General features: G+C 45.0%; 1 protein-coding gene and 1 long non-coding RNA gene across 2 annotated transcripts in view; one reads left to right on the forward strand and one right to left on the reverse strand.

Moving 5' to 3' along the window:
* Positions 1-22,657, reverse strand: part of LOC108308901 — an 84,628-nt gene that overhangs the window by 52,269 nt on the left and 9,702 nt on the right. The window lies entirely within an intron of this gene.
* On the forward strand, positions 1,439-2,039 carry TNP1 (transition protein 1). Its single transcript, XM_017534937.2, has 2 exons — positions 1,439-1,601; positions 1,803-2,039. The coding sequence occupies exons 1-2, from the start codon at positions 1,463-1,465 to the stop codon at positions 1,829-1,831; spliced, it is 168 nt and encodes a 55-aa protein (XP_017390426.1). The 5' UTR covers positions 1,439-1,462; the 3' UTR covers positions 1,832-2,039.

A 22,657-nucleotide genomic window follows, 5' to 3' on the forward strand; every position in this document is an offset into this window, starting at 1 on the left:
AAAAAAAGAAAGAAATCTGTTCAAAACCATTTACTACGACGTATAATGAGGTATAATGGAGAATAAATAAGAGGCTGGATGACTTATACACCCAATAACCATTCAATATATCTATTTGTAAGTGTCAAAGGCACTTTGAACCCAGTATGTCTTATACCAAGTGCATCATCATCACCCTCCCCATGCCTGACCTTTATCCCTGTGAATGGACCAGCATCCAGGTAACTGCATTATACAGAAACAAAAGCCACACCCTTGACAACACCTGCTTTCACCTCCCGAATCCAATCCAACACCAAGCCTCCGTCTCTTGTCCACTTAATAGCTTAATCAACACCCTTCTTGGACAGGTCTGAGCTATCATCAAATCTTTCTCTCTACTGAACCCTCAATGTTGACAGGGGCATCTCCCTTTACACTGCTCTTCCAGTCAATACATCACCCACTTGGCGCCATCTAATCTCACATGCCATCCTCTTAACATTTTTAAAGGCTTCCCAAATACTTGATCATGGTTTGATCTCTTCCTCCCTCTCCAGCCTCATCCTGTACCATGTAAGGAGTTTCCCTCTGCCCTTCTCCAGCCAAAATGATTTTCCAAGTACTTATTCACTGATTTATGTACACACCTGATGAATGGCTTTCTCCCCAGTGGGCTGGGAGTTCCATGAGCACAGCATCTACATGTTTTTATCTTCCACTAATTTTCTACCACCTAAATGTAAGGCACATGCTATGTAATCAACATCTGTGACTGAATTTTTAAAAATTAGGTTAATTGTTCTCAAGAAGAGTCATTTTGCCCCTCACTTCCCCAGCCTCCCAAAGAAACAGGTGGCAATGTTTGGAAATATTTTGAGTTGTCATAGCTGCCAGGCTTCATTGGTGTCCAGTGGGTAGAGGCCAGGGATGTTGCCAAACTTCCTAGGATGCCCAAGACAGCCCACCAAAAGTTACCCTGCCCATTGTGTCAACAGTGCCAAGACTGAGAAATCATTAGATAAGAAAGAAGGAATATTTCTATTTTGATCATATTGAATTGGGTTCTCTAGAGTCAAGTCCTTACAGAAATACATGTGTCATCTCCAGATGCTGTGAGAAACTTAAATAGTCATGCATATACACACACTCAATGACTGTTACATTTCCTAGAGCCAGGAGAAGCATATTTGAATGGTCTCTTGTATTCCTCCAATGCCTGGCATGGGGCTGGGATTCAGTTGCTCAATAACACCTCTCTGGAAAGCCTCACTTAACACATAAAGGACCTCAAAACGGGGGGCAGCTCTTGAGCTTTATTTCACATATATGACCAAAGGGCAGCAAAGGTGAGTGACAGCACAATAGAGCCCCTCCCACCTGCTGAGCCACACCCCTTCCCTGTAACAATGGCCAAGGCCTTAAATACCCAGACTTCTGGCCCACGGGCCTTGCAAAGCCCCTCATTTTGGCAGAACTTACCATGTCGACCAGCCGCAAATTAAAGAGTCATGGCATGAGGAGGAGCAAGAGCCGATCTCCTCACAAGGGAGTCAAGAGAGGTGGCAGCAAAAGAAAATACCGGAGGGGCAGCCTGAAAAGTAGGAAACGGGGCGATGATGGTGAGTGAGGGAAGGTGGGGGAGACTGTCAGACTTAGGCACACATTGCTGCCAGGCCCTCCCTCTTGGAGGCAGCCCTCACAGGACCCTGAAATATCCACCCGAGATTATTTCCAATAACTAAATGCAGATGTGGGCATTAAGAGTATTGATGGGAATGTTCTAATTTGTGTCCCTGTTGCAAACCTGTCCTTCCCCACAGCCAATCGCAATTACCGTTCCCACCTATGAGCCCCCAGCGGGCTCTGCCCTGGTGCACTTCACACAGCACCAGGCAGCAACAAGAACAGCAGAAGGGGGACTGCCAGGAGACCTGACGTTAGATCAAAGCCAGAGGGCAGCCTATGGAATGTGGATCAAATGCCAGTTGTGACAAAATGAGGAATGTATATGTTGGCTGTTTCTCCCCAACATCTTAATAAAATTTTGAAAGCAGAAATGTTTCCTTTGATCTTTTGGTTGGAAATATTTGGGTTCCTGAGCTAGGTGGGTTTGGGGAAGAATTGGCCAGTATGAAACCATTAAATGTGACTTGGAAAAAATCAAAAGTAATTTGTCTTCCAATTCCCTCCCATGGTGGTCCTACTCTGGCCACACACCATGACCATATTTGTCTTCATCCCAATGTGCTGTCTCCCTCCCCAACATGGAAGATAAAAAGCATAAACCAAAGGATGTAAGCTGTTTTTGTCAGAGCTTATAGATTTATAGAGTTGAGCTAAAGACTTGGCCCGGAGATGGAGACTACTTGGATGATCTCTTAATTTATTGATCATATGGGCAGGATAAGGGATGGGAACACCTGGACACCAACATGGCTATTGTAAGGTGGAAGTGATGAGGGTTTGGGTTTCTTTAGGTTATTTTGTAGCTATGATGGGCTTGAGGTGGGGCTTGAGGTGGGAAAGACTGAAGACTGGGATATCAGCTGGTAGCATGACTGTCATCATATGTCATAAACCTGGAAGTAGGAATTGTCCCAACCTGAGTAAGCCTCATTGGTCATTTGACAGAGGTAAGCCCTAACTTTACCTTGTCCTTGACTTGATTTATGATGTCTCTGGTCAAGGATATGACACCACCTCTCCCACTCAGATTTTTCTTAAGTGTTTCCTGTTGCCTCAGAGGTAACTCCAGGGTGGAATTGAGACTCATATTTAAACTCAAGAACAAGTCACCCACATGGTTTCTGGGGAAGTAACCAGGAAAGGGTATAAGCAGGAAGGAATGAGGGGGCATGAGGTTAGACATGAAGTTTCCAGCAGTGGGGCGTGTGAGGTACAGGACCAGGAGCAGAGGAAAGAGTCTGAGCCTCATGCAAATGTGTGGGTATTGGGATGAACAGACTATTAAGGGGTGGCAAGGGGTGTTCCCAACAAGTCATTTCAACTGTTGGGGTAAAAATTTTCAAGTCCTCACTCTTCCATAACTCTAAGAATGCACAGACTGATTCAGAGCTGTTTTCAAGTTCATGTGATAAACATCTCTCAAGTTCATGTAATAAACATCTCTCCTTATCATCAGGCACACAGGTATTTCAACAAAGAGCTTGTGTTTCCCACTGTCAATTTCCCTTTTCGTCAAATAGTGATAGGGAAAATGCTTCATACCCTCATCATCCATTTTACCTCCTAAATATGACATCTGTTTGTCTCTGCTTCTCTAACCAAACTCAGATTAGTCTCAGATTAGTCCCTAACCAAACTCAAACATCTGTAGTGTCACTGAACAAAGCTCTAACTTCTTAGAAGTCTGCACACGTTTCTGATCCAGAATCCCTCCTCAGAAGCTCTAAAAGAACTCATCAGCCATGGCTCTCACCCTGCTCTCCTGCCCCCGGGAATTCCTCTGCTTCTGTATAAAATATGAATGATCCTTGCAACACAGGAAATCCATAAAATAAATCCAAAAAATAATGTTTAATAATTGTAATGTGCTTTCACGGCTCTTGCTAAACTTAGCCTCATAGATTGGGTTCTCAGGGAGCAGAGATCGAGATGGAGTTTGAATGCAAGATGTTTATTGGAGGTCAGTCCTTGAAGAGGGAGGCTGCAGGGTTGTACGGAGAAAGGAACTGAACACACCATCAGGCAGTGTACCCAGTTAGGGTATCTAACATGGGGCCAAAATGGCCAGGCCATTATACCCCACCAAGAAATGGCATTTCTTACTGCTGAGGCAGATGCAGAAGGGAGCATCAGCTGGAGATTGCTTGGTGGACCACACACCCGCAATCTGAGCAGCTGTTACAATTGCTCTCTGGATGATCTGTATCATTTCTCAGCCTCTGGTCCCGATCTTTCCCTTTTGCCTCTTCCAAGCTTGCTGCCTTGCCACTTCCTGCTGTTACTGCGCATCATGAATCTTCAAATACTCTTGTGAACAGCTCACTTCTTATGGATCGCCAATTTGCACAGATGACCTCTCCCACAGGGCAAAGTCAACAGTCAGGAACATACCAGAATACAGTGATGCTGAGTGTGCAACATTTACTTCCCTCAGGAAACTTGTTATGACTAGGGAACTACAGATGCCTGCAGATGGTCCAAATGAAGACGTTATCAAAAAGATTATTTACAGAGAAGAGATACCTGGAGCCTGGCAACGAGGTCTTCAGGCCCTTAGGAATGAGAAGGCAAAGGGGCAAAATAGCACTCCAGGAGCCCATTGACAGCCAAAGCTGTGTTTGGGGAGGGATGGTTGTGAATGGACCTCCTGGTAAAATCTATACTAGGAGGATCACAGCTGTTGTCAGGCTCAGACACAGGAAAGAAACATTTAGACATTTCTCTAATCTCCTGCTGCTGCGCTCATTGGCCAAACTCAGTTAGAAGCCAGCAGACAAGAGACCCCAGGTGACACAGAGCATAAGGGCCAGCCCCCTGGGACATCAAAGGGCAGAGAATGTTGGATAAAAGCTCTAAAAATCCAACAGTGATAGCTGACACAACTTTGTAGACAAAATTTCTTCTTTCCTTGGACTCCTTAGAAGTTTGCTATTTTATCATCCTGCTTATCTCCTCCCTTACATTTTCATGGACCAAAATCCCTTCAGGAGCAAATTGTAGAGAGAGTGAGAAGAGAGACTCAGAACAGTTACCTGAACGATTACTTTCAAAAGCTTGTTTTCATGTTATTTGCATGAGAGTATTATCCCCAAACCAATACAATTCGATGTTCTAATGAGGGTTATATCTTCACAATACTCTAAACACTAAAGCAATCGAATTAATCATTAGGACAGGCATGTGGTGATCAGCCCAAGGCTACTCACAGCAGGCAGATCCCCGCCTGGTGACTTCAGCCTCTGGCCTCTTAGATAAGCTGTGAAGGAATGGTAGCCTCCCGGAAAACTGTTTTGCACTAGGAACATTTTCCAGACCCACATATTGGAAATTTTTCAACACTGACATTGACTTAGTCTCTGTACCTCAGGAATATTCATTCTGTCCCTCTGTTTACAGCTCCTGTAGCCCTCAGCACCTGCAAGGCATGTGTAGGGGTCTTTGACCATGAGGACACTCTTTCGGAAAACCCAAAGGCCTCACCCCCTTTTTTCTCCTTGTGCTTTTTCTCCATCTCCCCAACCAAGGAGGACTTAGTTTCCCTCCCCAGTCTTCTCTAGAACGCTATGTCCTAAAGTCATCATTTGTTTGGACTTTTGGAAAACTGAAAAATTTAAAAAAAAAAAAAAATTAAGGATCTTGGCCACAAGCCCTTTTGGGTCGTCTTGACCTTCATGTGAGCTGACTTGGATACTGGGCCTCTGCTCCCCTGGCCTCAGAGCCCGATGGGAGTGGTGAAGCCCAGGGGACCCATGCGTGGGTGGAGAAAACCCCAAGGAGCTATGGAGAGCACAGCCAACTCGTACCTTTCACCCAGCCTCCTCCAGATGACCCTTGGGTGGGACCTGCATCTGTGCAGCTGCAGGCAAACAGAAAGTTTTGGAGAAACGCTCAGGGCTACGTTAAGGAGGTGAAGGCCCAGAAATGGTAGCGGGGAGGGGACTTTGTGCTCTGGGGGTAGCTGGTGCAAAACATGACCCAGGGCTTGGCTGTTGGGGTCACCCAAAGGCTCTGTCCTTTGAAACCAGAGAACAGCAGCAGCAGCCTGAAAACTCTCACTTTCTGGCTTTGCAATCCGAGCACTCACTTCCAGGCCTATCCTAGGAGAAGAACCCAAACCGGAAAGGGTCTTAATCCCTGATTTCTAGGAGCAATGGGTCTTGGTTCCAGGTTGATCCGCCTCACCAGGTTGTACGTGAGGAAGCCAGCTATTTCAACAAAGCCTGCCTCTCCTCCTGTCTGGCCCCACCAAGCCTCTCTCCGTTCTTTCCCTGACCCCTCCCATAGCACTCCAAATGTGAGCTTTCTCCGGCAGCACAGCCCTGCAGCCATTCAGGAGCTCAGTGTTCTGGAAGTGGTTCGCATCATGATATAAGAGAGTTGAGAATCAAAACCCAGGGGCCTGATTCCTTCTGGGCCAACTCCTCTTACTCTCTGACCTTGACTGACTTATCAGTCCTGCTTCATTCTAAGCTTTGCGCATCTCTTCTCCTGCCACTGAGGCCAATTTCATGTCTTTCAATGGCCCAGCTTTATCATTGCCATAACCAAGCCTGACCTCCGGCAGCAGAGAGTGAGGCAGCATGACACAGGATGAAGCAGAAAGGCACTGAGGTGAGTGGACCCTGAGTCTGAATCCCCACTCCCTAGCTGTGTGATCTTAGGTGAATTTTATAACTCCATGAGCTTCATCTTCCTTATCTATAAAATGCAGTCATAAAATCTACCTCTCAGATGGCTTGTAAGAATCTGAAAAGCTGTAAATTATAGGCCCTGGGTATATTGCATGACCCCTCGCTTTTGGACTGGTCTTTTAGGTATCATTTTTTGTGCCTATGTGATGCCGAGTCATGACTGCTTCCCAGACCTTAGTCTCAGGATGCCACACCCGAGGAGGCAGGCCCCACACTTGAGGACAGAAGTCCCTGGCAGTGACTGCCTGCTCTGCAGAGAGCGAGCCCCAGGCTCCCATTGTGACCTAGCACCTCTACCTCTCCTGACCTTTTTGCCTAGGCCAGATCCTGAGATCAGAGAGTACCTGCATCTCCCTGGGGCTTGCTTTCCTCTCCTACAAAATTGAGGAGTAGGGGCCGGGTGTGGTGGCTCACACCTGTAATCCCAGCACTTTGGGAGAAATAAGCAGGTGGATCACAAGGTCAATGGATTGAGACCAACCTTGTCAACATATTGAAACCCGTCTCTACTAAAAGTACAAATATTAGCTGGGTGTGGTGGCGCACACCTGTAATCCCAGCTACCTGGGAGGCTGAGGCAGGAGAATCGCTTGAATCCGGCAGGCAGGGTTTGCAGTGAGCCAATATTACACCATTGTGCTCCAGCCTGGCAACAGAGCGAGACTCCATCTCAAAAAAAAAGAAAAAAAAAATTAGGAGTTGTGGATGATCTTATCCCTCTAACCTAGACTATAGACTCCTGGGAGCAGGAGGCAAGGCATTCACAAGAGGGCATCACAGTCACATCAGGACACACAAACAGCCATGGAATCTTGGAAAACAGATCAATGAGTCCACCTCTTAAAATACTGTAAAAAATAAAATCCGAGTATGAAGCTTGGTGAAAAGTACCAAGAATGGATGAATAAACTCATCAATTAGCATCATACTTACTTTTTTCCATTAGCATTGGCAAATATCTTTAAAATTAATTAGCTATGAAGTCCCCGGGTCTAACACACAGGTGGTTTTAACAAAAAGATGTAAAGAGCTTGAATTTCACAATGAGCAGGGATCATCCCCAAAAATGCTTTAGAATAAAAACTTTCCTAAAAGTTGAAGGAAGGATACAGTCTTCAACGGACCTAGAAACTGGATCTTTATTTGTTGAAGTACTGTTCCCTTTAGGAACACAGAAGGAAAATGCTACACCAGCTATACAATAATACTTCTGCAACTGTATGTGCAGAGAACCGCCAGGTGATCCTGATAAGATGCAGACTGTAGGTCCAGGGTAGGCCTAAGATTCTGCACTTCTGAGAAGCTCCCAGCTAGGGCTGATGCTGCTGGTCCAAAGACCAGCGTGGGTAGCAAGCACGTAAGAATACTCAATTGGAAGCCTACGGCACAGGCCCTAACCCAGCTCCCTCCAAACTTCCATGGCCATTCATTACCCCATCTGAATCTGATCTTACTTCGCAGGGACAGCAGAAGAAAAAATGAAAGAAGAAATAAGAAAGTGCTCTGCAAACAGTCAGGCTTCTCCCCCCATGGCCACCATTGGACTCTTGAAAGAGGATCTCTGGGTTGTTTGTTTGTTTGTTTGTTTGTTTTGAGATGGAACCTCACTCTGTTGCCCAGGCTGGAGTGCAGTGGTGCTGTGATCTTGGCTCACTGCAACCTCCACCTCCCGGGTTCAAGTAATTCTCATGTCTCAGCCTCCCAAGTAGCTGGGATTACAGGTGTGTGTGATCAACTGCAGCTAATTTTTGTATTTTTAGTTGAGGCAATGTTTCACCATGTTAGCCAGGCTGGTCTCGAACTCCTGACCTCAGGTGATCTACTCAACTGGGCTTCCCAAATTGCTGGGATTACAGGCGTGAGCCACCACACCCGGCCTGGATTTCCGTTTTGACCAAAGCTTTCCTTTTTTTTTTAATTGTATTTCTTCCCCTACGCTGCAGATCACGAGCCATATCACCCCCCATCTGCTGCTTGAAATGTACATTCATTTGCATTTGGTTGAGATCAGCAGAAACAGATTCCAGCTTCTTAGAAGTGGGGTGAGGTGGGGAGAGGATGAAATCTACTAGAAGAATGTATAAGAGCTCAGGGAATAGGAGGAAAAGCTGAACAACTGGGCCTCACAGTGGGAGTCAGGCAGGCATCAGATGGGGCCTCAAGGGCAACCTTTGATTGAAATGACTGATTGTTTCTCGTTCTTACATCACTCATGCTAAAAATTCAGAGTCCCAGGAGAGAGAAAATGATGCCTAAGCTTGTTTTGCCGTGGGGACAGCAAGGGCTGGTCCTGAAAGGAAATTTGAGAGACTGATACCAAAGGTGGGAATATCCATGCTGATCAGCCTTATACGATGATATCCTCTACAGGTACAAGAAGCTACTTCCCTGCAATGCAAAGAATTCCAGGGTACCAGTGGTATAGCATAAAAACAGCACACAACAGCCACTTTCTTGAACCCCTAAATCTGTGAACACACTTATAACATGCAGTTTTTTTCTGTAAAATGGCTATCTTTGCACAAAGAATTTGTCTAGAATAAATAATGTACATTTTACTCTTCACCACCAGAACCAGAAGGTGACTTCATTCTCAACTCCGTTATTTTCCCCACCTAGAAAGTTTGATCGCATCAGGAGGGTAACAGCAAATGGGGTAGGAAGGAGGGAGTCACAGAACACCGGCACTGCAGGGCTACCTGCTGGAAGGATGGCCAGACTCATTTGCTAGTGTGCACGTTTTATATTCATGCCACAGCAAAAGGAAATGTGCCTGGGAATCATAGACTCTCTCAAAGAGTCCAAGATAAAGGCTGTGATGTCTTTGAAAGCCAAGCGTACAGTGACACAAAGGTGTGGTGGTTGGAGGGGACCGTGGCCTCAGAGCACACCATCTGTCCCTGCCTAACCCTTGGCAAGAATAGTACCCTCCTCTTCTCCTTCCACTTCAAACAGCCAGGAAGCAAGACGAGCTCTGGCTGATTCTGCAGACAGAAACTCCTTGGGGTTGAGGTCTGTGACTCTCCAACCAGGGATCCACTGGCCGCAGGAGCTACCAAGCACTGGAAAGAGGACGTGTTTGAATGGCGGGTGTTCCTATAACATACACATCAGCTACCAAAGCCACCGTGCGAGAAAAAGAGTATAAAATATCTCATTAATAATTTTTTGCATTGATTACATGTTAAAATAATATTTTAACTATATTAAGTTAAATCAAATAATAAAAGTGAATATTTACATGTTTCTTCTTTGCTTTTTAAAATGTGGCTGCTATCACGCCTGTAATCCCAGCACTTTGGGAGGCCAAGGTGGGTGGATCACGAGGTCAAGAGATCGAGACCATCCTGGTCAACATGGTGAAACCCCGTCTCTACTAAAAATACAAAAAATTAGCTGGGCATGGAGGCGCGTGCCTGTAATCCCAGCTACTCAGGAGGCTGAGGCAGGAGAATTGCCTGAACCCAGGAGGCGGAGGTTGCGGTGAGCCGAGATCGCGCCATTGCCCTCCAGCCTGGGTAACAAGAGCGAAACTCTGTCTCAAAAAAAAAAAAAAATGTGGCTGCTAGAAAAACTGAAATTACAAACATGACTTGCATTATATATATTTCCGTATTTGGATAGAGTTGGCCTAGGCTGCCCTGGGTTTTAACTCTTCATTCCTCACTCTTTCTGCTCTTCGTGCTTAGAGCAGTGCCAACTAGCCAGGCCCTGTGCTAGATAGAGCCCATTATCCACCCACACCTTTCCTCTCTCTCTGTATCCTCCTTAGTTTAATCCTTCGGGTCCAGAGGTATAGGAAGCGATCGCTGAAGCACTGTTGATGTTCTCGTTCTCATGTTCATCCTTGTTGCCTCTGATGGGCCTCAATGATCACCTTATCGGGATGTCTGGAGGCAAAATTTCTGACTGCTATATATCTGTGTCTTTTCTACCCAGACAACACTTAGCTCCTTATGAAAGGGCTCAAAGTTGGTTTATAAGCATATATAATTAAAACAGAAAATTGATTCTTTTGGATGTATCAGGAGGTTTGATATGTCACACACATGGAGGAAAGGATAACTTGACATCTAATTTTCACCACGGTCTACTCACACCTCTGCCTGCTAGCTCACACACACACACACACATACACACACACGCCTACACACACACAAACACACACACACAGCAAAAAGTAGAGAAGCAAATATCAAGGGAGTGGCACTCAGCTTTAAATTCTATGTTATTTCCCATATGTTTATTTGAAAATACTAGAATTTCATTGATTTTACATTTAGGGAGAAGAATGACAGCATTACTCGTAAAACAACTATACCAGATACTCTCCTGAGAGCGTTATGAGTATTAACTTCTTTAACTCACATCGCGGTCCCATGAAGTGGATATTATGATGATCTCTATTTTAGGGATGAAAAATGTGTCCAAGGTCACAGGCTAGTGAGTAGCAGAAGTCGGGTAGAGCCGGTCTGCTTTTGCATGCTTAACCACTGAGCTACGCATCTGTGTTTTACAGGCAGAGGAAATGAGGCCTGGAGATCAGGAAAGACGCACTCAGGATGGCTTGGCTAGTGACAGAGGCAAAACTGGAAATCTGTGCTCTATTGCCCTCCCGACCACCACAAATGCTGTCCCCGACCCATCTCTCTACCTGCAAAACCAGACTACAACATTGTCTGAAGTGAACAGGAGTTTTGATAGCAGACCTAGGATGCTTAGGGGTAGAAGACAAGGAGAAGAAGACAGATGATGTTTCTAATCTCTCTTGGCCTGAGAGAGACAGGGCCAGTTGATTCAAACCCTAACTAACAGAAAAACCCAACAGCCTGATTCAAACCCTAAGTAACAAACCGTATCAGAAAAACTGAGACTTTCCCAACAGCCTGTTCTAGACTCGAATCTTACAACAACAACTTAGCAGTTATGTAACCTTGAACAAGTTATCTAGCTTCTCTGAGTGCTATCACTTGTTCTGCAAAATTGAGCTAAGAATACCTTCTAGGATCAGCATGTAGATTTACATGGAACCAATGTGCAAAACAATTCTCACAATACCCGGTACATCCTGGGTACTCTATAAACATCAGTTCCTCCCCAGACACCCCTGACTCTTCTCAAGGTTAGCTGGAACCAAACAGGGACCCCTGAAATCTCTACAAAAGGGTCTATCATGGAGAACAGTAAGTGTGTAGGTCTAGAGAGTTGCCCCAGGAGCAGAGAAGGAGCAACCTCTACACCGACCACTGCATAGCAAGTCAGGCAAGGGTTACCACCCAGAGATCCACCCCGCAGCTTCACACTGTGTTGCTAGAAAGAAAGAGAAGGATTGTGAGCTTTTGATTGAGTCACAGAAGTCCTTTGTGTCTCCCTGGGGAGGGGAGGGTGAGGCCTCAGGCTAACAGAACAGTGGTGGGCGGGGCGATCTGGCAGCCTCGATTTCATCGAAGAAAGGCTGGCTTGATGCCCAGCCTGGCATGTTGCAAGGCCAAGGGTGGAGGTGCCCCGTGAGGTGGAGACAGGTGTGGAGAAAGAGCAAGGACTTGGGCAAAGGAGATGCCTCTTTCTTCTTTTAGATTGCATTTTAAATAAGTAAATTTCATTGTTAGGACTTTTTGTGCTTAAAGGGAGCCCATTTTCCATGCCTCAGTTTCCTCAACAAAAACATAGGAACTCAAAACATTGTGGATATCAGAGGATGCTCCTAGGCCCATCTTTTCTATCTCCGAGTACACACCACAGACAGCTTTCACCCCTGCTGAGCAGATGGAAAACAAATGGGTGAGACTCCAAGACTCCCAGAGACTAGAAAGCACCTTGGCCAATTTGATCTTCCATGTTTTGGCTGGAAGGGAACTAGGCCAAAGACCAAGTGGAGGCTCCCTTCTGGAAAGAGACATCTTTTGTTTCTCACTATCGCCTTTCTCTTTGAAATTCCTCCCAAATGTTAAAATCCAGCTCCAAGGATCTCTTGCTAATCAACCCAGGCAAAAACGAATAGGCTTTATCATTTCTCAATTCCTGGCTCACTGTGCATGCCTTTCTAGAAGTCTTCACTCTCTACAGATGCAATGATATTACAGCTGCTAGGGTCTCATGTTCCTAATGGAGCATAATTTCTCTGAAGATGTTCTGTCTCATCCATGTGGCTCACAACAGGGCCTCTCAGGCTGGGACAGTATCCTCCCCACTAACTCAGGGTTTATTGAATGTCTACCCTGTACTCAGACTGTATTTATAGTTTCTCACATTCATCCGGGATGACAATCTCTGTTCCATAAATATCTGTGGTATAAGAGGCCCTTATATCATACACTGGTGCTTGTGTAAAATGAGTGGCCTGGGTACCAATTTCACCTGTCAAGTTATATGCCTCTAAAGTGAGCAGGGCATCAAGATCCACATAAAAGAGATGAGTTTTACCATGGGCGTTCTGAGTATCTGAAAGATGAAACATATTGTCCTGAGGGATACACCAGGAGTTCCCAATTTGGTTCATAACACCTCAATTCTAAATGTAACTTTTTGTCCAGAGGGTGGAAGAGGGTTCCATTAGCCCAAACTGCTGCTCCTGACCTGGACATCCCGTGAGGACAGGTGATGTGATACTTTGTACTCTACTGTCTCTAGCCTCTGGTAGAGTGCCTGGCACATAATAGTTGCTCAACAAATAAGCGTTGAATAGATGGACAGATGGAGGTGATGCTGCTGATCAGCGACTACATACATCTTAGGGGGAGGACGGGAATGAAGAACATTGCAGCTAGAAGGGACTGTGAAGTTTTTCGAGACCAGCCTCTTATGTTTAGATTAAGATATGTGGGCCAAGTTCACATGATGGAGTAGAAAGAGCACTCAACCAGAGGGAGACCTGGAAACCTTACTTCTGAAAAAAAAAAAAAAAAAAACTCAGAAAATAAAACCATCAGTAGGGGTGCTGTTAGGGAAGCAGTTCTTGCCATATCCCCATCACCACCCTCCACTGGCCAGGTCAGAGCCTCTTTGTGATCTTAACACATGCATGTTTATGCTCTCCAAAATCACACTTCACATTCTCAATTCTGTTCCTATGTAATTCTCTCACTGTAAGCTCCATGAAGCTGCGGGGATCATGGTTTTCGTTTGTTCCTTTCTCATTGGCCATAGTATGCCCATCATCCACCACCACGACTGAATTACATATTAAATATTTGTTAAATGCAAGAAGTTATTAATTATGCATTCCTTCTCAATTGCATGCTAAATTTTTCATGCAGTCTAAAGCGGCTCTCATTGCAAATGCAGCCACCTTATAACTGTAAAGTTGCATTTGAGAAAGCTGATCAGAGCTGAAGCAGGTTGAATTCTGCCCCAGAGAGCTGGTAGAAACCAGAAAAATGCATGGCTGTTGGAGGAAAGTCGATCCTACTTTCCAAAAGTATAGGGTGTCTTTCAAAACTCAGACTAACACTAACCTGAGCTGGGCTTGAGGGACTTGCTCCAGGGTGGTAGGTCTGGGGGAGACAGCGATGCAGATGATTCTGCTAGTGGAACTGAGAGAACAAGCAAACAGCCAGCAGTAGCCAAGTGGCATCTGGGAGACAAGTCTGGACCTCACTTTAAGAAGGTCCGCACCTAGAACATCGTTGGCAAGAGGTGTCCTCCAAACTCAGGACCGAGAGAGGTAGAAGAATTAGCCAAAGACTGATGCATAAGCCTGACATTTTTTATTCTGTTTTGCATTAAGTTGACCCAGCTATGTGCCTATAAATCGTCCTTCCAAATATAAACTGTGTATTAAGATGTTGAGCTCCAATCAGAAAATGGAGAGCCATTTCCTGAAGCTGGTTTATCACCCATGAAGACTTTAGATTTAGAGCATGAGTGACAAGGTAAGTCATGGTTCCAATGTCTGGTCTGAGCTTGGAACCATGACCTACCTTGTTGAGTTTCTCACATTTTTCTTGTGACAAACTCAACAAGGCAGACAACAAGTCCCATAAACTGTGAGAGGAACCCCAGGGTTATGTCTGGGGTGTCCAGGAAGAAAATCCAGCTCTAAGATTTTTGAAACCTTGGTGTGTATGTAGAAGTTGAAATTAAAAAAAAAAAAAAAAAAAAAAAAGAAACACAGTTCAAGAGCTGATCTATTAAAAATGCAAATGAGGCAAAATGCAAATCACGCCTGTAATTGTAACACTTTGGGAGGCCAAGGCGGGTGGATCACTTGAGGTCAGGAGTTTGAAAACAACCTTGCCAACATGGTGAAATCCTGTCTCTTCTAAAAATACAAGAAAATTAACAGAGCATGGTGATGGGCACCTATAATCCTAGCTACTCCAGAAGCTGAGAATCGCTTGAACCTAGGAGGTGGAAGTTGCAGTGAGCTGAGATCGACCACTGCCCTCCAGCCTGGACGACAGAGTGAGACTCTCTCAAAAAAAAAAAAAAAAAAGAAAGAAAGAAAAATGCAAACAAGCAACACGCTGGACTCAAATTTCACCTCAGGCATCTGCTATGGTTTGAACATTTGTGGCTCCTCCAAAATTCATGTTAGATTGAAATTCATTCAATCCCCAATGCAACAGTATTAAGAGGCAATGCTTTGGGGAGATGACTAGAACATTAGTAATCAACACTTAAGGATATAATTAGTGCCTTATAAAAGGCAGGGAACTAGATAGGTCCCTTTTTGCCCTTCCACTTTCTCCCGTGTGAGGACTCAGTGTTCATCTCATCCAGAGAACACAGCATTCAAGACACCGTTTTGGAAGAAGGGACTGGGTCTCACTAGACACCAGATCTTCTCGGGCCTTGATCTCGGACTTCACATCCTCCAGAGCTGTGGGAAATAAATTTCTGTTATTTATATATTGTCCACTGTCGGATATTTTGTTACAGGAGGAAAAGCTAAGACAGCATCTATTCTAGAGAAATCGTTACATCTCTGCACAAAACGTGTTCCATAACAGTCATGGTAGAATGCAATGTTTACAAGACTCTTAACATACTTATTTAACTAATAAAAATGTGCCTGCTGCAAAGTCTAATATGGACTTCTCCATTGAAGTACACCCTAAGGGATTAGTCAAATCAATTACATTACATCTGTACCATCATATGTTCTATAGCAGTTTAAAAGTAGATGTGTGTGTGTGTGTGTGTGTGTGTGTGTGCATAGGCACATACATACATATGCTCTGATATGGATAGATTTCTAAGTCATATTAGTAGGAAAGCAAAAAAATACAAGAAGCAAAACAGTACATGTAGTATGATTCCCCCTTAAGTTTAAAAAAATAAAACTTTTTATATTTAAAAATAAAGTGGATGAGTGTGTGTGTGGTATGTCTATATGTGTATGTGTATACATACATTTACAAACACACATACACATGCACACACACAATTTTGTACCTTATTTTGTTATGTCAGCCCTAGCAAACCAATACACAACCATACAATCAGAAAACACTCCAAATTTTGGCTGTTCTCCCCCCATAGTTCTACCACTTACTTCTGTTTCCTGCCTTATCCCACCGGCTACCATATCCATTCTTTCAAAGTTTAGGATGCAGTGCAAGAGAGGACGTCCTCATCTGACATTCCAGTAGGCTTGTTTTTATCAACTAAGTCACTCAATATGAAAGAACTAACTTCAAAAGGTATTACTTGTTATTCAGTTAATCGTAGGAAGTTGACACTGTCATCTTGGTGACTAGATTAACAGATTGAGGCTTCATGAGGGTGAGTGACTTGTCCTGGTTGAAAATCAGACTCTAGCTTTCAGTTTCTATATTGAATTCCTTGCCTACTCTATCTTATCACCAAACCATTGACCAACGATGAAAAAAGAAATTTTAAGTATTTATTAATCAATGCGATGACTGTTTCTTTTGTGGGCTTAAATTAACCTTTCTGCCACTAATTCTTGCTTTCCCTTCCTTGGGGAGAAGAATGTTTTCTCCAAAGGAAAGGCAGGGCAGAATAGCTGTAGAACAGAACACACACTTCATAGGGCTGCCTACCCAGCCCTCTCTGCTAGATTGCTCAGGGAGGCAGCTAATACAGCGGGAAGTATTTGGTATGGTGGCAGCTTCCAGGAAGATGGTTCCTGCCTCTGCTGTTGAGGAGTGTGGGCCATACAGAGTGGCTTACTTCAGTGAATGAGATATAGCAAAAGTGATGATATGTCATATCCAAGGTAAGGCTAGAAAAAGACTGGCTTCAATCTTGCTCACTCTCCTTTGCATCCCTTGCTTAGCTTACCGCACTGAGGGAAGCCAGCTGCCCCACTGTGAAGGGCCACATGGAGAGTGATGCACAGCAGGGGACTTAGAGTGGCCTCTGGCCAACGGCCAATGGGGAACGGAAAACCCATTCCAACAGCCCTCAAGGAAGAGCATTCTGACAAGTGAGCTTGCTGAGTAGACTCAGAAGCAGATTCTCTCCAAATTAAGCCTCCAAATGAGCACATAGCCCCTCCTAACACCTTGAGTGCAGCTTCCTGCGAGATTGTGAGTCAGAAGACCCAGCTAAGACACACTTATTTTTCTACCCCATAGAAACTATGAAATAATATGTGTTTATGGTTTTTAAACCACTAATTTTGGGGTTATTTGCTTGCACTGCAATAGATAATAAGTTCAGTCCAGAAGTGGAAAGACCTGGGTTCCAGTCTCACCTCCACCAATAGTTTATGATTAACCTTTAGGCTAGTGCTTTTCCCTCTCTGAGAATCAGACAGCACCTCTCTTGTGCAATGAGGAATGTGAGAGATAGCTCTAAAAATCTCTTTCAGCTCTCAGACTTTATAACCCTCTTGACACAACATCCTAAATATTTTCCTATGTCCTCTCCCACACTTTTTCTCCCCTTTTGTGTTCCCCTTCCTTCCTTCCAGGCCCCCGGCCTCTCCTTGGGCTCTATCATCCCTGCTCTTTTCAATACCGCAGTGAAAAAGAGAAGATCTTCCTAGGGGAAGAGGCCCAGCCCCCATGGCCCAGCCCAGGACTTTACTGGAACTTCTGAAGCTAAAGGCAAAAGGAGGGGATGCTACAGCACTCTGTGAATTTCTCCTCGACTCAGACATTCACGGGCTGCTGCCAACTGCACACCTCAGCCCTCAACCCTCAGTCCCCTCTTCAACTTTTAGGAGACTCATGTCACATCTTCTTCCATGTTCCCCCAAAGGAAGCTCCAAGAGGTTCTCAAAGCCTGTCACCTGACTTCAGACAACACCTGGGCCCTGAGTCAGCCCAGTACAGTAAGTTCAGCAGATGACATCTCCGGAGACCAATACCTTCCGCAGAGAATGCTGACCTGGTGCTTTCTCCAGAACATCCAGTCTGGTTCCAGGGGAAGCAATTCACGGGCCTGAGGAGGAGGCAAAGAGGCCATCTGGAGGGTGGGACCTAGTTTGGGAGCAAGCCCTTGGAGTTCAAATCTCTGTAATGCTGCCAGATTGCCTGGGTAATGAGGAACAGGTTCCCAGCTCTAAGCCTCAGTTTATATTCCTATAAAATAGAGATAAATCCCTGGGATAGTTCTACGTCTCCGAACACAGTTGCACCCACACTCTGCAAACCTCTCCTCATACACTGCACTTCAACACCCCCAATCCTTCCTGAGAGGGCCCTCAACTTCCAAGGGACAGTATGAGGGGAGAGCGCCTGTTCCTTTAAAGACAGAAAGCATGGCAAAGGAAAGCTGCTAGTGAAATTTAAATACAGAATCTCTCCCTCTATTGCCTTCTGGTTCTGTTCCCTTGAGAACACCCATCCGTGCAGCCCAATGTAATAACTAACAGGTCCTAGCAGCTGTGATAATGGCCCTTGTGTTCTCTAGAAGGGGAAAATGAGGTACAGAAAAAGAATTAGTTTTTTTAACGCATTTTAATTATTTTCCACTACACCTGTATCTGTGAAAGGAATCTAAGAGACTGTGAGATTCATTCACATTCAGAAGAGTGCATGCCAGAGAGGCAATGCAACTACCTGCTCTCTTCTGACAGCATGTAAAAGAGAAAAAACATCTGGCTCCAATAGCTTAAACTTTAAAAGGGGCTTATTAGCTCACCTAATTTTAAAAGATGAAAGGTATGCCAGCTTCAATAGTTTCACTTAGAGTTTTTTCTCTCCCTTTGTCTCTGTTCTAACTTCAACTTCATCTTAACACTGGTTCCCCTACTGTTCTTCAGATAGCTGCCAGCAGCTCCCAAGGTCATGAGCTTCCTCGTTCACATGGAGAAGGAATGCAGGAGCTTCTTTGTTCCGGCATTCACAACAAAAGTCCTCAAGTTCACTGGGACATGGCTTAGCTTAAGCCATCCAGAGGTCATCATTACTGGAGACTGGATATGCTATCTGACTGAGCTCCCCGACTGAGCCAACAGCAAAATCAGCTTCCCCAAACCACTTGAATTCCCAAACAAAATTGGAGGCCTTTGGGGAAAAGAAAGACAAATGGATACTGGGAAGATAACCAACAAGAATCTGCTATAGATACAAAGAGGTTCTTCAAGTTCAGAGCCCCAGGGTTTTAAAGCCAATAACAGCCATACTACCCACCCTTTCCTGGACCTCTGGATGATGACAGAACATCACACCCCACCCAGAAAAGTGTGCCCATGCACACACGTAGACACTTATCCTCTCTGCAACCCAATTCCCCATCTGGAAAATGAAATGTTATAGTAAATCGTCTCTAAGCGATGGTCCACTTCCAAGATTCCATGACTACATGTGAAGCAGATGTGTCCCTGGGCTCTGTGAGTCCACATACAGCCCTAGGCTGGTTGGTTCTCACTGCAGACCCATCTCTGCTCTTTTTGGGCCCAGGGGTGCTCCTAGAACCTATCTCTATGAACTCTGTACTAGGGCACCCTTGCCAACTGGCTCTGGTTGGGTTTGGGCAACAGAAGATATCAGCGGGAGATCAGGAGTTGGGAGGAATGACATTTGGGGTGTCTTTCTTTCTCCATTCCTACTTTGGGTCACATTTCAGTTGTGTCTGTCCCTCTAAAGCCAAGGCGACACCTCCTCTACAATTCCACCTCTCACTGGAATTCTTGTAGCACTGATCCCTCCCCTCCCCCTCTGCGGCCAAAGTGTGTTCGTGGCTTTTCCACTGTTGCTGGTCCCTAGGTGCCTTGGTGTTTCTTATTGGTGTCTTTAAACCTGTCCACACTTTTGAAAGTAGTGCTTTGTTGGTTTTTTTCATTCTTTTTTTTTTTTTTTCATTTGAACTGTTTGAGTTGAATTCTGGAACCTGACTGATACAATATACATTCTTACATTCCTCTTCGAACATGCTCCCAGGCAAAAATAAATAAATAAATAAATAAAAACTGAGGACTCCTTATTCTTATACATATGTGCACATACATGGACATGGAAATAAATGGGTTCTACCCTAGGGATGCAAATAGATTTTATTTTCTATGATGATCCTGCCAAACTGGTAGTGTCTGTCAGGAACACTGGGTTGAAAAGGATTCTGTCTGTGGAGTAGGCTGAATAGTGGCCCTAAAAATGATACGCCCATGTCCTAAAGCCCAGAACCTACGAATGTGACCTTATTTGAAAATAGGATCTTTGTAGATAATTCAGGGTCACGATGATATGTCTCCAGGATTCAGAGTGTACCCTAAACCCGATGACTGATCATTGAGAAAAAGGCTGACAGAGATTTAAAACACAGAGAGAAGTCCACGTGAAGATGAAGCACAGACTGGAATGATTCATCTACAAGCCAAGGGTTCCCAGCAGCCCCAGAAGCTAGGAGAGAGGCACGGAAGAGAGTTGCCCTCAGAGTTTTCCAGAAGGAGCCAACCCTGCTGACATCTTGATTTCAAACCACTGGCCACTGGCCTTCAGAACTGAGAATAAATTTCTGTTGTTTTAAGCCAGGAGCAAGTCTGTGATAATTTGCACAGCAGCCCTGGGAAGCTAATCCTATCTGCTCCTTAACTCAGCTGAACAGAGTGCCATGCACAGCCCAGGGAAGGAATCTACCATCACTATGCTCTCCAGTTTGGACAGCTGGGAGAGCCACTTGGCTGTATGAGCATCTATGATCCAGTGGGCTTCCTTATGAAACCATGTGTATGTGGGCATTCTAGACTCCAGGAAACCAGTGAAATGTGACACATAAGGCACTCCAGAGAATACTAAAAGATGACCTGAAAGAATACGCAGGCAGTTACAGTTAGAGTCCCAGGTTTCCTTGTGAGTGTATGCATGTGCACACACACCCACAGCCTGAAGGCAGATATGATGTCTGTTTCATTTAGTGTTCCTTTTTGTGTTTTTTTTTGTTGTTGTTTTTGAGATTGGGTCATTCTCTGTCACCCAGGCTAGAGTGCAGTGACGTGATCGTGGCTCACCATAACCTCCATGTCCTGGGTTCAAGCGATACTTCTGCCTCGGCCTCCTGAGCAGCTGAGACTACAGGTGCATGCCACCATCATGCCCGGCTAATTTTTGTATTTTTAGTAGAGACGGGGTTTCACCATATTAGCCAGGCTGGTCTCAAAGTCCCGACCTCGTGATCCACTCACCTCAGTTTCCCAAAGTGCTGGGATTACAGGCATGAGCCACTGCACCCAGCGTCATTTAGTGTTCTTTTTCTCCACAGGTCCTTGTGCCATATGGTGCTTTGCACACACAAGGCACCAGATCAGAGTTTGATGAATGAAGGAAGGAGAGAAGAAAATGAATTCATTGGTTACTTAGTGAATTCCCAGGACGTGGACTGGAGCCAAAAGAAGCAGATTGCTCTTGGATACACCAATAAATCGCTTTGTTGATCTATCCTTCCACATAGACACAAAATGCTAAACTCAGAATCATAAATGTGTGGGAAAGTCACAATATGAACCAAATTGAATGACCTGTGTCAAGAATTAATTCAAACCTGTGCAGGCCCTTGCCTACACCCCTCAGGCACACTGTCATTTCAGCACCTTTGTGTATATAAGAAGGACTAAGTGACCCTGCTAGGTTAGTAAGCATCTCAATTTGATGAGCAATTAAGGCAGCATGGCCAGAGGTCAGGGATGCAGACTCTGAAGCAAGCCTTCCTGGACTCAGATCACAGCTTCGCCACTGACTACAGTTTCTGCATCTGTAAAATGGGGATAATAACAGTACAACTTCACAGGGTTACTGTGAGGATCACATGACCTACAATTTATAGACTCCTTAAAACACTGGCTGGTATAGAGAGCACTACATAAACGTTTGCTGTTGTTATTCTTCCTTTTTGCATTCATGTATATCTTGACCAAGGGACAAATTAGAGCTCTCAGCCGAGTGTGGTGGCTCACACCTGTAAGCCCAGCACTTTAGAAGGCTGAGGCAGGAGCATCGTTTGAGCCCAAGAATTCAAGGCCAGACATAATGAGACCCCCTATCTCTACAAAAAAAATTAAAATTAGCCAGGCATGGTGGTGTGTGCCTACAGTCCCAGCTACTTGAGAGGCTGAGGTGAGAGGATCCTTGAGCTTGGGAAGTTGAGGTTGCAGTGAGCCAAGATCCTGCCACTGCACTCCAGCCCAGGTGACTGAGTGAGAGGCCCTGTCTCCAAAATAAATAAATAAGTAAAATTTTTAAAAACCAACAAAACAACTCCAACAAAAACAACACATTTGAGCTCACAAAGCTTAACTCTGGACCTCAGAGTATTCCGGTGTCAGATGAAGGACTGAAGGACGGTGTAGACATGGACTTATGACAGGGATCCCATCGTAACCCATCAGCAAAGTGTGAGAAGTTAGCGGGACGGGCTGAGGCACAGATGAGAGGCCAGCAGAGGCAGGAAGAATGTCCTCCATTCTCCAATATGGACACACGTACTGCAAGAAGCTGGAGGTCTTATATAGAAAATGCCTTCTTTGCTTTGCATGGTCCTCCACCTTCTTTCTCTCCTTCTTTTCTGAGCCAAGAACACTGTCATTTTGTGAAAAGAATAACAAAGATGCATATATGCCTATAAATGGAAGATGAAGTGGTGACTGAGGCCTTCCTCCTGCCAAGGAAAACAAGTGTAAGGCAGCTGGAGAGAAAGGAGCCAGGGAAGTCTGCGGAATCAGAAGCGCTCCATCTCCCTGGGACCCAGCACTGGCCTGTGCAGGCCTGGCCATCTGGGAACGGCAGCTCGATGGTCCTGCGGGAGAGACCTGCCAGGAACCTTGGGGCTACAAATCAAGAGTTTCTGGGAGCTGAATGCTGCAATTTGCTATGGGAAAAGAAAGAGACAATTGGAGGCCGGTGGCCCAGAGAAACTGCTGCTCAATTCGACAGGCATCAACTGAGTAA

This window comes from Cebus imitator, unplaced genomic scaffold (genome assembly GCF_001604975.1).
Source record: "Cebus imitator isolate Cc_AM_T3 unplaced genomic scaffold, Cebus_imitator-1.0 Scaffold89, whole genome shotgun sequence".
Lineage (NCBI taxonomy): Eukaryota > Metazoa > Chordata > Mammalia > Primates > Cebidae > Cebus > Cebus imitator.

Excerpts from the sequence above, each read along its gene's own strand:
- TNP1 (XM_017534937.2), top strand. The coding sequence starts at position 1,463 with ATGTCGACCAGCCGCAAATTAAAGAGTCATGGCATGAGGAGGAGCAAG. Across the intron at positions 1,602-1,802 it reads TAGGAAACGGGGCGATGATG|CCAATCGCAATTACCGTTCC; the intron begins GTGAGTGAGGGA and ends CCTTCCCCACAG.